The following is a 16,047-nucleotide window of genomic DNA, read 5'->3' on the forward strand; positions in this document are numbered from 1 at the left end:
TGAGTATTTTTGAAATGGCTATTGGATTCTCTTTCTCACTTCCTTCCTAGTCACTATTTTAGGGACATTTCTTTGAAATTCTGAAATGTTAACTGCAATCTTCTTGAAAGTTAGAAGGGTGTAATGGTGCTAAATTCTACTAGACTGCTGCTAATGTCAGTGAAAATGTCTATCAGTGTCAAATATAGATAATGTTCTTAGACAAATGGTCTGGTGCCAATGAAGAAATATGACCTTGGCCTCTAGCTGAATGCTCAGTGGTTAGAGGGCATTGGGGTGGGAGGATGGGGAGTTTGCAGGCTTATTAGAGCTCATTACCCTGACTGCAGGCACAGCTCGGATGACTTGTCAATATGCTTGCATTCATTCCGAGTCCCAATCACCTGAAGGTAAGAGTGGGTAGAACTAACTCTTTGCAAACCCCCAACTCAAATAGGTGGGATATTTATTGCAATATATCTAACTGCCCCCATTCCATGCTTAATCTATATATATATATAGATTAAGTAGAGAAAATTTTCAGAGAGAAATGATATGGAAGCAGGTCCTCTGGTCTGGATGCATTGGAAAAAGATCTCTTCATATGTTATATATTCTTACTCTGATCCAAATTAGAGAGACTTATGTACAGCTGGGAGCAAATATGAATCTAAGAAAAGCTGGTTCTCGTTGCAAGCTGGAAAAGATGAGGACTTAAAAAATAATCAACCTTTCAACTAATACTGAGCACCTACTACGTACTGGTCCTATTATAAGTAATAGGGGTATGCAGCACACAAGGCAAAGTTCTTTTCCTCTTGGAATTTTCCTTCTAAATCAGTTTCTCAGCCTCAGCACCACTGACATTTGGTGCCAGGGTATTCCTTTTGAGAGGCGGTCCTGTACACTCTCCGATGTTGAGCAGCATCCTGACCTCTCCCCACTAGATGCCAGTAGAATGTACTGCAGTTGTGGCTACTGAAGATAACTTCAGACATTGGTGAATGTCTCCTGGGGGGAGAAATGACCTCCAATGAGACCCACTGTGATGAGAAAGACATACAGTAAATGAGTGAACAATAATAAGTGCTATAATAAAAATATAGAGCGATGAATTCTGACTTGTGTCGGTCCTCTCTAACCAGAGAAGGAATCAAAGAAGGCCTCTCTGGGTGGGTAACATAGAGCAGAGACCTCTAGTTATATATTCCACTGATATTGTGTCACCTCCCCCTCCAGGTCACAAGACACTTGTAGCCCTTTGACCTTGGCTACCACCAGTCACTGTCCTGTCTCTGTTGTATGTGCTGTCAACGCCCCTCCCTAAGTTAGCTCTCCCCTACCCCTCCTTTACATTCCTGCTATACCCAGAGTTCTATTGTCCAATGCAATACTGTTTCACTGATGATTCTGGCATAACAAAGGGAATTAACGCTCAGGACAGTAGTCATTCTGAAACTGTTTATCAATCACCTGTTTCCAAAGTTATTTGTCCTCCCTCTCTTAGGTGGGTGCATTGTGGCTCTCTCTCAGTCCCTCTCTGTCTCTCTCTCTCTCCTTTCTAATCCTGAACAAATCTTTAAAGAAACCTTCATCTTACCTCTCTTTATTTAGTTCATAACCCCAAGCACATGTCTCTACTGCTTCTAGGAACACACTAAACTCCTCCCTCTTACCTTGTCCTACAAAGTAGATTACAGTAGTCCCTCCTCATCCGTAGTCTCACTTTCTGTGGTTTCAGTTACCTGTAGTCAACTGCCGCCTGAAAATACTAAATCAAAAATTCCAAAATTAGCCCTGGCCAGGTTGCTCAGTGGATAAACCATTGTCCTGGCATGCTGAGGCCGTGGGTTTGATTGCCAGTCAGGACACACACCAGATGAGTGCACAATTAAATAGAACTAAGAGGAAAAACAAGTCGATGCTTCTCTCTCTCTCTCTCTCTCTCTCTCTCTCTCCATTTCCTCCTCCCTGCCACCACCTCATATAAATGAAATTTTTTTTTATAATTTCAAAGATAAGCAATTCATAAGTTTTAAATTGTATGTCATACTGTATAGTGTGATGAAGTCTCATACCATGCAACCCTGGACATGCAATGTTCCATGTGATATATCCTACCTGCAAGTTAGAGAGTGTCATCTCAGCTGTCAGACAACTGTCACAATATTGCAGCGCTTGTATTCAAATCACCCTCATTTTACTTAATAATGGCCCCAAAGCCAAAGAGTAGTGATGCTGGCAATTCAAATATGCCATAAAGTGAAAAAGTCAATGTTCTCCACTTAGAAAGGCCTTTTATCATCTCACATCATTGGAAGAAGAAGGCTGAGTATAGTACAGTAAGATATTTTGAGAGAGAGAGAGAGAGAGAGAGAGACCACATCTATAGAACTTTTATTACAGGATTATTGTTATAATTGTTCTGTTTTATTATTGTTGTTAAGCTCTTACTGCGCCTAATTTATGAATTAAACTTTATCCTAGGTATGTATGTATAGGGAAAAAAACTGTATATATGTATAGAGTTCCATACTATCCATGGTTTCAGGCATCCACAGGGGTCTTGGAACGTATCCCTTGCCTCTCTTATCCAGATTAACACAGAGACCTCTCTGCAGAGAAAATGCTCATCAAAGAAGCTTCCCAATGTATATCAATTTCCCAAAGAATGAAAGAACAGCTGCATTTAAGTTTTACTCATTTATTTTTACTTTCTTGCTCCTTTACTATGGCAATAATCATCCACTAGAATGCTCTATAGTAAAGGAAGGAAGGAAGGAAGGGAAGGGGAGGGAGGGTCATGTGAAGATTCAGAATAAACATTGTAACCCAGTCACATACTTGAGGGAAATCTAGATACCTTGCCAACCCTGGAAACAGAAAAATGTCTAGATGAAGACGAAAGTAAGGTTTCTGACATCGTGAGTTCTCCAACTTATGGATCCTCGTCGTTTTGGGGAGGTGTGTATGCTTTTTTTGGGAGAAGATGCTTTGTTTACATAGACTTTAGTTTTAAGAGTAGTTTTAGATTCACAGCAAAATTGAGTAGATTCACAGCAGAAAGTACAGAGTACCTCCTGTCCCCACATATGGACAATCTCCCCCACTATCAACATTCTGTACAAAAGTGGTACATTTTTTATAATTGATGAACCTACATTAATGCATCATTATCACCCAAAGCCCATAGTTTGCATTAAGGTTTAAAAAGGTAGATTTACAGTTGTAAGTACATGAGATACAGTGTGTTCTTGTGTTGTTATTTATTAATCGCATTAGTTTTCTTATGAACAACTGTAAACCTACTTTTGCCCACCTCTTTGCATTCTTTGGGTTTGAAAATATGTGTAATGACATATATCACCATTGTAGCATACAGAGTAATTTCACTGCCCTAAGAATCTTCCGTGCTCTGCCTAGTCATCCTTCTCTCCCTCAATTCTTGGCAAGCACTGGTCTTTTTACTGTCTTTATAGTTTTGTGTTTTCTAGAATGTCATATAATTGAAATAATCTAATATGTAGCAATTTTATTGATAGATTGCATAATTTTGCATTGAAATTTGCATTTAAGATTTCTCCATGCTTCCCATGGCTTGATTTCTCATTTCTTTTTAACACTGAATAGTATTCCACTGTCTGGATGTACCACAGTTTATATATTTTCCCCTTCACCTACTGAAGGATACCTGGGTTAATTCCAAGATTTGGCAATTATGAATAAAATTGCTATATAAGTATCCATGTAAATGTTTCTGTCTAGAAATATATTTTTTTAAATGAGAGGGGGGAGATAGTGAGACAGATTCCTACATGCACCCCAACCAGGATCCACCTGGCAATCAAGCTGGGGCTGATGCTTGAATCAACTGAACTATTTTTAGTGCCTGAAGCTGATGCTCTTACCAACTGAGCTATCCTCAATGCCTGGGGTTGACGCTTGAACCAATTGAGCCTCTGGCTGCAGGAAGGGAAGAGGCAGAGAAGGGGGAGAGGGAGGAGGGGAGAAGTGGATGGTCACTTCTCATGTGTGCCCTGATGGAAATCGAACCTGGGACATCCATACACTGGGCCAACATATTATCCACTGAGCCAACCAGCCAGGGCCTAGAAGTAATTGTTAATTCATTTGGGTAAATACCAAGGAACACAATTGCTGAATCATATATGGTAAGAGTATGTTTATAAGAAACTGCCAGTCCTGGCTGGTTGGCTCAGCGGTAGAGCGTCGGCCTGGCATGTGGGGGACCCGGGTTCGATTCCCGGCCAGGGCACATAGGAGAAGCGCCCATTTGCTTCTCCACCCCCCCCTCCTTCCTCTCTGTCTCTCTCTTCCCCTCCCACAGCCAAGGCTCCATTGGAGCAAAGATGGCCCGGGCGCTGGGGATGGCTCCTTGGCCTCTGCCCCAGGCGCTAGAGTGGCTCTGGTCGCAAAAGAGCGACGCCCCGGAGGGGCAGAGCGGCGCCCCTGGTGGGCTTGCTGGGTGGATCCCGGTCGGGCGCATGCGGGAGTCTGTCTGACTGTCTCTCCCCGTTTCCAGATTCAGAAAAAAAAAAAAAAAAAAAAAAAAGAAACTGCCGAATTGTCTTCCAAAGTGGCTGTACCATTTTGCATTCCCACTGGCAAGAGTGAGCGTTCCTGTTGCTCTGCTTTCTCACCAGCATCTGGTGTTATCAATGCCTTGGACTTCGGCTATTCTGAGAGGTGTGTTGTGGTATCTCATTGTTTTAATTAATCTCATTTTTAAGTTGGGAATAATAACACAACTCACAGAATTGTTGTAAGGATTAAATAGCACATGTAAGGCATGTAGCACAAAGCCTATCGTTTTAAGAGGTTATTAATAAATATTAGTTTCCTTGTCTTCCTTCTCCTTTGTTAAACCTTACAAATTATTCATTTTTTCTCATCTAGTCCATGTTCTTTACTCTGGGTTTAGCATTACTGTTATACACGGTGAAGCTTCTTCATACTATCTAGTTGTCAGAGGCTGCAATAGATATATTAAGGCTCTAAGAATGCACTTGTAAGGCCTACCTGGGTAGCTCAGTGGATTAGAATGTCATCCCAATAGGCCAAAATTACAGATTTGATCCCCATTCAGGGCACACACAAGAATTAACTAATGAATGCATAAAAGTGGAATAACAAATCAATATCTCTCTTTTTCCCCTCTCTCTTTTTCTTCCCCCCAAAATCAATTTTAAAAATTAAGAATGTACTTGTGGATACAAGAATTAGGCTTTCATTTAGACTCCATTCCTATCCATCTTTAACCAAAATAAATTTAATAATAATGATTAGAATAAATATTAATTTTTAACAAAATAGATCAATAAATAATTTAATGATTCCTTTAAATATGAAATTTAGGCTTTTGATCTAAAAACATAGCATATTACATTTTCTCTTGCTAACACTAGTGACAGCCACTGGAATCATTAATAAAGATAATTGTTGTCTCTGTGGGCTTGTAAAAGTATAGATCCTGGGGCCAGATTATAGGCTGTGTTCAAATCCTAGTTCCACCACTTACCAGCTGAGTAACCGAGCAATTATTTAAGCTCCGTGATGCTCAGGGTTTTTTTTTTTTGTAAAATGTGGATATAATAGTGTATTTACCTGAAAGCGTTGTTAAGATTATCAAGTGAGTGATTCTAGGTCGAGTGCTTAGAATGTTATGGGTACATAGTAACTATTATATTATTATTAGCAAGTTTTGTCATTACGTCTGAAAAGAAAAGTGAAGGCCCAGCATATTACACATTCTCTCATTCCAACCTCCCTCTACCACCATGCTCAGGTCAAGACTGGTCTTTCTTTAAAGGCTAATTTATTATTTATTGGGAGTTCACAAGGAATGGTAAAATAAAAGTTAATTTTCTAATATTAACTATCTTGTTCAATGGGTAGTCAATGAACAGTTTAAAAAAAAAAGATAGTTGGGCTCTTAATGCCCATTTGTTAAAATGTAGGTGGGATCACTATCTACACAGATAATTTTTATTTGGCATACTGTCACCTTTTAGACTTTCATATAAGCATGAGCACAGGCATAGCAACACACAAATGTTTTAAAGAAACCGATAAGCAAGCAAACAAAAACTAATGGAATTAACCTATGTATATATTATTACCTGATTTTTGTTAAATTGAACAAGTCATGGATATATTCTTGTGTCAAAAGTACAATAGGTAATTTTAATGGGTATATAATATTTCACTGCTTGAATTTAGCACAATTTAAATAATATCTTATTGGTGAGGAAGTAGTCTTCAGTTTTCTCAATATTATAAGCAAGTATTAATACTTACTGTGTTTTAATTGTGTGAGCAAAGAAATATTTAAAAGTCCATGTACATACAAGCATAATTATCTTACCTAACTTTTAAGTTTTCTGAATGATCTATTCTAAGTTTTACTGAAGCTGCAGGGACACCAAATTGGGTATAACTCTTGTTAGTAACTTGGGTTCTATGATTATCATGTTCCTGGATGATCTACCTAATGAATGTAGAACATTATGGAACCGTGAGTTGATACAATGGTACAGAATTTTTGGAGGGAAAAAAACTTTTTTGCCAGTTCTGCACTTATTTTAAGGGACTATAAGAACTGTGAAACTTTACATTAATAGAGTACTAGTTTCATCCATCATTTTAACCACTTAAGAAAACAGAAACCTAAGTGGATAATTACAGCAAAGATTACTGATGAATAATAATGTTAATATCTGATGCATCGTCTCATAAGGGCTATTTAAAAGATGCATTTTGTGCTTCTCTGTGTCTAAGTAATTATGGCTAATGCTTTTGAACTATAATGGCTTAGCTGAAACTATTTGAAAAAAAAATTGAATGACTAGAATAATGACAATTTAAGATTTACATCAATCACAGGAAAAAACGCACAAACAAAACTCACATACTTTTCTATCTTAATTGAGATGTGATAGTCTGATAAACATGATCATAGAATGTTCTTTCTGTGTCAGTGTTTTTCTTACGTAAAAATGTGCACTTCTTTTGCATTTAAAGATGAGCACCTGACCATTTCTTCCAACTCCAGCAGCATTTTATTTTGCAGATAGATAATCTGCTGCCTCATTAATGAAAATCAGAAGCAGCTTGGAATATTTTGTGCATAATTAATTATCTTGGCAAGAAGATTTATGAATGTAATTTTTCTCAATTGCTCCAATCAGGCATAAATGAGACAAACAGATAAATTAAAACTAAGTTATTCATGGTCTCTTTGTAAAAGACAATATCAAGGACATTGAGGAGTGTTAAGGAAGAAATGAGGGGAGATAATTTCTTTTTACCACCCGATCACATACACATGTAAGATACACATCTTTATGGGGGAAAGAGGGGTAATAGGGATCACATTTGGAAGGTTTTATACAATGTATATAATAATTGTGGGACCATATGTAATCATATTCCTTGTTAATAGGCAATTAAAATAATATCAGAGATGACACATATAAGCACAGGCTCAGGATACCAGTTCTGTACCTGGTAGGCAGCTACAAAACTTTGCGCACACACATGCATGTGTGTGTATGTGTGCATTTGTACATGTATGCACATACACTTTTTTTTAATTCAATGCTCTGGGCCATTCTGAATCTTGAACAAATTTCTTTATTATTTGTTGGAGTGAAATGAACACTGCTTTATCTTAAGAGTCTTGAATTTTTTAAGTCATTTCTTTAATGTTTATTGTATTGATTTTAGAGAGAGAGGGAAGGGAGGAGAGAGAGAGAGAGAGAGAGAGAGAGACAGGAACACGGGTCTTTTCCTGTTTGTGCCCTGACCAGGGATTGAGCCAGCAACCTCTGTGCTTTGGGATGGTGCTCTAACCAACTGAGTCACCCAGCCAGGGCCACACACACCCTTTATATAATACTACCTTCTAACTAACAGAGCTTGAATGGTTAACCAGCTTAAATTAATATAAAGTAATATAGAAGTGCCCAATGTAGTGACTAACACATAATAAGAGTTTTTAAGAAAATATTTCTTTGAATGTAGCTTTCTGACATTGACTGGCATAAGATCAAAATAAGAGTTGAATTATCCTGATGATACTGGTATTATTCAATCGTGCAGCCCAATAACAAACATACATGAATTTCCACCACTCACAGATTAAAATTTATCACTAAATTTTATTTTAACACTTATGCTGTCTCTAGAATTCACTCTAAGACATGTCAGAGTAAATGCAAAGGATCTTAAGGTATTCACAGGGGATTTTGGTGGGGAGAAACCTATTTGTTACCCCTGCTTTCCTTAAAGCTATCATCCGATCCTTCTTTTACTTAGCCAATAAACTTCTCTGAAAGAGTAATTAGTTCTACTTCAGCAACCCCACCCAGTGGCCCATAGATGCTTACCAACCAATTTTTCATCCCACCGTTCTCTTGACTTCACTACTTTATTTAATTTTTAAAAAATCATTAGAAAAAAATTTCAGTTACAGTTGTCATACAGTGATTAGACATAATATAACTTACTAAATGATAATCCTGGTAAGTCTCATACCCATTTGACATCACACATAGTTATAAGAACGTTGACTGTTTTCCCTATGCTGTACTTTACATACACCCATCTGCATAACTATTCTGTGACAACCAATTTGTACTTCTTCATCCCTTCACCTTTTTTTACCCATGCCCAGACCTCCTTCCCATCTGGCAGCTGTCAGAATGTCCTCTGTATCTATGAGTCTGTTTCTGTTCTGCTTGTTTGTTTATTCTGTTTTTTAGCTTTAATTATTGATAGATATGTATTTATCGCCATTTTATTGTTCATATTTTTTATCTTTATTTTTTCTTTTTCTTCTTAAAGAAGACCCTTTAACATTTCCTATAATACTAATTTTGTGGTGATGAAGTCCTTTAGCTTTTTCTTGACTGGAAGCTCTTTATATATCCTTCAATTCTGAATAATAGCTTTAATGGGTAGAATAATCTTGGTTATAGATCCTTGCTTTTCATTGCTTTAAATATTTTTTGCCACTCCCTTCTGGCCCTCAAAGTGTCTGTTGAGAAATCAGCTGACAGTCTTATGGGAGCTCCGTTGTAGGTAATTAATGGCTTTTCTCTTGCTGCTTTTAAAAATCTCTTTTTTTTCCCCTAACCTTTTGCATTTTAATTATGATGTGTCTTGGTATGGACCTCTTTGGGTTCATCTCATTTGGGACTCTCTGTACTTCCTGCATTTGTATATCTACTTCATGCACCAGGTTAAGGAAGTTTACTGTCATTGTTTTTTAAAATAGGTTTTCAATTTCTTGTTCTCTTTCTTCTCCAGAACCCCATGATGCAAAAGTTGATATGAAATTGTCCTAGTTACTCCTTACACTATCTTCAATTTTTTTTTAGTTTCTTTTTTCTTTTTGCTGTTCTGATTGCATGTTTTTCCCCCCCTTATATTCCAAATTGCTGATCTTGGCTTGATCTACTGTACTGTTGATACCTTGTAAATTACATATTCTTCATTTAAGTTAGTGTGTTCTTCATTTCTGACTGGTTCTTTATTATGATTTCTATGCCTTTTTTATGCATATTATTTCTTTGTTGAAGTTCTAAGTTCCTTGAGCATCCTTATAACCAGTGTTTTGAACTCTATATCTGGTAGATTGCTTGCTTCCAATATGTTCGTTCTTTTTCTGGAAATTTCTCCCGCTCTTTTATTTGAGACAAGTTTCCTTGTCTCTGCATTTTGGCTGCTTCCCTGTATTTGTTTCTAAGTATTAGGTAGAACTACTATGTCTCCCAGACTTGGTAGAGTGACCTTGTGTAGTAAGTGTCCTGTATGGCTCAGTGACACAGCTTTCTCAGTCACCTGAGCTGGGCACTGCAGATACACTCCTGTGAGGTTTGTGTGTACTACTCTGTTACATTTGAGCCTTGATTGCTGTTGGTGGCATAGGGAAAAATTGACCCCCACACTGATCAGCTTTGATGACTGGCTGCAACTACAATGGAGAAGCTGCAGTGTGGGAGCCAATCCCCAAAGCAGAACTTTCTTCAGTGGGGCTTTGGTGCCTACTGAGTGCACTCACTTAGTGTATGACCCGTGGAGGTGGTAGGGTTGTAATCTGGCGTAGTCTGAAGCTGTCCAATGGTATACTGGCTCTGGGACCTCCTGGGAGGGGCAAGGTCAACCACCACCTGTGCCCTGCCTGGAGCCACCTGGCATGAGCTACAGAGCAATGTGCAGATGGCTGATACTGGTGCTGGGCTTGGAGATGCCCAGGAGAGTCTAGGCTGTGAACCAAAGCTTACTACCACTAGTGTCAGACCTGGGACCACTTAGTAAGAGGTATGAGGTTTGCAGGCGCTATATACTACTTGTTTGAGAGATTTTAGGAAAGTCCAAGGCATGAGCCAAGACAGGTTCTTTGTATGGAAAAGCCACTGAAAACAAATTGGGTAGGCCTGCAAGCTGGCTGGGTGGGGTCTCAGGGAATCACCAGGGCAGGGTCAGCAGTGTGAGCCAGGTTGATGGAAACTCAGATGTGGTACCTGCTGGCTAGCTTAGTGGAATGGGGTGGGGGTAGGGGTCACAGAAAAGGAACAATGGCTCTGCCAGCACTTTTGCCTGGTAGAATGCTGCTCCCCAGCTCTTGTCCAGATGCCAGAGAATCCAGTTTATCCTGGTATGTCCCTGGTTCCTTTGAAGCTGCAGCACCAGTGCTGGAGCTCAGAGGGAATGAATATGAGTAAGCCTATGGTGGGCCCTTTAAGAGGAGCTGCCTGGGACTCTAGCAGTTCACCATCTCATTCAGCCACACTCCCTATCAGTTTTTACAGCCAGAAGTCATGGTTCTGGAATCCTGAGCTGGTATGGGACTGAGACCCCTTGCTACTCAGGGCAACCTCCACAGCAGAGATAGCCCTCCCTATTTTAAACTGCCACACGTGGGTGTGAAACCAGCCTGTTCAATGTCTATGCCCCTCCTACCAGTCTCGATGAGATTTCTTCAAATCCCTAGTTGTAGGATTTCCATTCAGCTAGATTTCAGGTGGTTCTGAATGATGGTTATTCCGTAGTTTAGTTGTAATTTTGATGTGATTGTGGAGAGATTTGAGTACCATGTTTACACACACTGCCATTTTGACTGGAAGTCGACTTCACTATTTCAAATAAAAACTTTATTAAAGTTTTATTAAAACTTTATTAAAACTCAGTTTTTAGATCTATGAACAAGGATATTCTAAATGTCCTTGAATTGCAGAACCATCCAATAAAAATATAGTGTAAGCCACATAGGTGATTTTAAAAGTTCTAGTAGTCATATTAAACAAATGAAAAAGACACATTAAAAAAGTAAATAACCTCATAAAAAAGTGAAAAACTATTATATATTGTGTTTAATCCAACATATCCAAAATAGTATTTCCACATTTAACCAATGTGAACATTCTTTCTTTCTTTTCTGAATCGACAGAATTTTATTTCATCTTTATTTAGTAACTTAGTCTTCATGAGACCAATAGCAACATGATTTCATTTGACACCAGTGTCACCTCAAACTTGACTAGAAAATGAACATAGTTATTTGTGATACCTTGTGCCTGTTCAAGTGCATGATGGATTTTAACTTTTCCTCAAGGTTTATTATGGGCAACATGTCACAATACAAGCAGAAAAGTATAGTAATAGAGGTAATTTTTATTTCTTTAAAAAAGCTTATTGACTTTATTGGGATGATATTGGTTGGCAAAATTATATAGATTTCAGCTGTACAATTCTATAATACATCATCTGTAAATTGTATTGTGTATTCACCAGCACCAACCCTTGGCTCATGTTTTCATCCTTTGCAGGGACCACGTTCCATAGAATGTCCTGGTGCATCATTTATGGTACTTATCACTCTGGCTTTCAGACAGCAACTGATGTAATTTAAATGCTTATAGAAAGTCTCTTGGAATATCTATGCAGCTGTCTGCAGTAGGTACACGCAGAATACAATGACTGATTTACTGGGTGGTGGAGTATTATAGTTGACATGCTCTCACAGTTATTTAGAGTGTTCTGCTTTTACATCAGAAAGACTCCGAGAGCTGATTCTGCATGCATCCCACAGCACACACAGGAAATCTGATCTAAGAGGCTGCTCGTGTGTGTGAATGCCTCATGATGAAATGTAACACCCACACAATGAACTACTTACTTCTGAGTTTATGCCAACTTACTTTTTTATGTTTCTTCCCAGAGTGCATTTGGTAATAAAAATGTGTAGATCTAGAAAGTCACTTTGCTTTACTAGGCAGGTATGAGATCAGGATGTATAGAATATCACCATAGATCTTTTTCCCTCCTTTTAATGAATTTATTAGGGTGATACTGGTTAACAAAATTATACAGGCTCAGGTGCACAATTTTACAGCACATCATCTGTACACTGTATTGTGTGTTCACCTCCCCAAGTCAAGTCTCTGTCCATCACCATTTATTCCCTTCCACCCTCCTCCACCTCCACCCCTACCCCAGCAGTCTGTGTCCATGAGGTTTCTCTCTCTCTCTCTCTCTTTTTCCTCTTTTGTTCAATCCCTCCATAATACATATTTAACTACGTTCTCTTATAGGGAATAGTATTGCCATACAGAAATAGCATTCTTTAGGGGTTGAAATAACATTTGCCAAATGTAGGGATGAGGCCAGTAGATACCTTTGGAAAATCAAATAACTCATTCCTTTCCTGCTTTCATCACTGTTGGCATGTGTTAGATGACAAGTCTTTGACTCACAAAATTAAATAGGATTATCTCATGGTCCAGGCTTCTCACCTGTTTTTAGAGATTAACGAACACCTGTTTATACCCATTTTTTATTTACTCAGATTCTATATTAACTTTCCCTATTAAAGCATTCTTGAGATTTCTGAGTTTCTCCAACTTTAGCTAAGATCAAATGAAACTTGGTCCCAATACTTAATGAACTAAATGATCTCTGAATGTTAGTTATATTCACAATTCATTTTTCCTTGATGAAAATTTTAAATCATTTCTCCATTTGTAGTTTTATATGGGCTCACCACAGCTTTTGTGAGAAAATATTTGTATAAACTTAAATGAAGAAATAAATTTTATAACTCTTGATAAAATACTCTGTGTGTTCCAATATGCACATTATATATATATTCCTAATTAAGATACCAGAAAGGCAGACTAGACTATTTTCAAATCATTGTAAATATGTAAACATTATACTTTAGATATGAGGACTGGCTAATGTTTGTATTTTACACAAATTGCCAAATATGAACAAAATGATGTGTACTTCACAGGAAATCTGCTACAGGCTCATCATTACTATTTTCTTTGCACTGGTAGTAGCCCAAAATAATGATTATTAAAGACTTCCAATTAGTAGAAAGCCAGAGAAGCCCTCTTACTCCATATTTTACTGCCTAGTTTATACTGGAAAATGCTAAGCATCAGTATAGACCATTTGATTCATTTGATTTCATAACCAGCTTCGTAATATCAGCCCTGAAGTGATAATGGAATGTCTTAATCTAGGTAACCCCTGACTTCTATGATGTGTGTGTTTGTGTGTGTGTGTGTGTGTGCATGTACACACTAATTGTGTGGAACTTTAGGACTCATCTAGTTTTCTCCGTAAGCACCTGCTTCAAACATTTCTCCATGTTATAGGAGTTCAGAGAAATTGTGAGGCTGTTGTAGACAAGAAAACCTAGGCTGGAGAAGAACATGGTGTAATGCTCATTATTTTGAATGGACTGTCTGGATTAATTTTTCAGGTTTGAAGTAATTTCCCCTCATGTCCAGGGCTGTAAAATTTTAGGTTACCCAAGAATGGCAGGAGGGCACAGTGGAAAAAACATAAACGTTGGAATAATGTAGGTTAGGGGACAGATGGTGGTTCTGTCACTTACTGTGTGGCCCTGGAAAAACTGCTTAACTTCTCTTCTCTACAATGATGGTATATGATGATATCATACTTGTTATAGAGTTGTTGAGAGAAATAGAAATGGTGCACAAAAAGCAACTAGCAGCCCTGGCTGGTTGGCTCAGCGGTAGAGCGTCGGCCTAGCGTGCGGAGGACCCGGGTTCGATTCCCGGCCAGGGCACATAGGAGAAGCGCCCATTTGCTTCTCCACCCCTCCGCCGCGCTTTCCTCTCTGTCTCTCTCTTCCCCTCCCGCAGCCAAGGCTCCATTGGAGCAAAGATGGCCCGGGCGCTGGGCATGGCTCTGTGGCCTCTGCCTCAGGCGCTAGAGTGGCTCTGGTCGCAATATGGCGACGCCCAGGATGGGCAGAGCATCGCCCCCTGGGGAGCAGAGCACCGCCCCTGGTGGGCGTGCCGGGTGGATCCCGGTCGGGCGCATGCTGGAGTCTGTCTGACTGTCTCTCCCTGTTTCCAGCTTCAGAAAAAAAAAAAAAAAAAAAAAAAAAAAAAAAAAAAAAAAAGCAACTAGCAAACTTACTAGCATGGAATAGGCTCTTGGGAATCAGTAGCAATGATGTGATCATGCTACTGTCTGGGATTTGAGAGTAAAAATCCAAGTCTTTTTCCTTTAATTTGGGTAAAGAATCTGAAGCCAGAAACCTCATGTCATCAGTTTAATATCAACTTATGTCATCATTTTAAAATGTACTGCTTCTTTCAAGTTCTTTGCTATTTGTGTATTAAACTGCATAAGGTATGCATTGTAAGCCAAGTCTAAATGAATGTAGCATGCCCCATTTATAATGTCGTCAGAATTTTAATAACTTCATTTATTTTCTGAATACATATTTCTAGCAATTGCAACAAACAATATATTTGCATTAGCTTTTTATAGTAGAAATTTAATTCTACATGTGCTGCTTAATGTCTTTTTGTGGGTCTGTGTAACTATATTCAGATTTATATTCTATCCAAGAAGGGAGATTTATATTTTAAAGCATGTATGATTTATAGACTGTGTGAAATTCTATATATTTTGATTCTTCTTTGAATAATTTTCTTCATGCCATGTAATCTGAACTGATACATTGTTTTCATGCTTTACAGGGATTATTTTGTTCTTTTCTCTTAAGCATGTAGAGGTTGAATAAAAAAAAATCCTTATCATAAGTATTTAATACATGAGATGAGTTTATATAAAGAGAAATGGAAGTGGCTTAAGCTTTGAAAGGTTAAGGAAAAATTTTGAATTTTTACTTAGTATTCTAATAACTTGAAATTTGATCTCTGTTGCTTCTTACTTAGGTCACTTGTTGGTTTCAGAAAACCGTAAGAGATTTACGAGAACAAAGTCTAGGTTCATCTCTTTCAGACAATGAGGAGTTGATCCGGAAGCACGAGGAACTGAAAATAAAAGCAAAGGTAAGAGACACATTAAAAAATAACTGAAACATGCATGGACTTCCTTTGACTATGCTTCTATAGGTAATTTAGAGGAGTACTAAAAAAGTCTCTTTGAATAACCCACTACTTACATAGAAAAGATTCTGATACATTAGCTAATACCACTGCCCTCTTGATTTTTCTGGAATAATAATGAACAAAACAATAGCTTCCACAACAGTAGCTATCTGTTTTTAATGGTTACTATGTGTCAGACAATGTATTTAGTTTAAGAGATGCATTATCTAAATTATTGCAAAATCCCTAAGGAGTAAGTATTATTTTCCTCATTTTACAGATTAAAACAAACTAAAAACAGGGACTTAGAGAAGCAAGGTAACATTTCCAATATGATATATCTCGTCAGTGGCAAAGTTTGAATTTGATTACAAGTCTTACCCACCATCAAGGCCCAAGCTCTTACACACTATACTGTTAGTTTTCTAAAAGAAAAAAAAGTTTTTATACACCGCAGTATCATTAGAATATCCCTTTTATGATTACAGGGCATGGTTTACTTTCTGTTTCCATTTATATTTTCTTAGTTTCTTAATTTGCTTTACCTTTTTTTAGTTTTACACAAATTAATGGCTGCTTAGCAACCACTTGTAGGTATTTTTGCAAAATGGCGGCATGAAGTGCTGCAGGCAAGAGGGGCAGAGCAGCCACAGATACCGGACTC

At 38.1% G+C, this 16,047-nt stretch overlaps 1 protein-coding gene across 3 annotated transcripts in view; it reads left to right on the forward strand.

Moving 5' to 3' along the window:
• CCDC141 (coiled-coil domain containing 141) overlaps window positions 1-16,047 on the forward strand; it is a 223,210-nt gene that overhangs the window by 65,992 nt on the left and 141,171 nt on the right. For all 3 annotated transcript variants that reach the window (XM_066281128.1, XM_066281126.1, XM_066281127.1), the window contains exon 6: window positions 15,228-15,344. In XM_066281128.1, the coding sequence (XP_066137225.1) occupies window positions 15,228-15,344 (117 nt within the window). The remainder of the gene's footprint in view (window positions 1-15,227; window positions 15,345-16,047) is intronic.

Source organism: Saccopteryx bilineata, chromosome 5 (assembly GCF_036850765.1).
Source record: "Saccopteryx bilineata isolate mSacBil1 chromosome 5, mSacBil1_pri_phased_curated, whole genome shotgun sequence".
NCBI classification, from domain to species: domain Eukaryota; kingdom Metazoa; phylum Chordata; class Mammalia; order Chiroptera; family Emballonuridae; genus Saccopteryx; species Saccopteryx bilineata.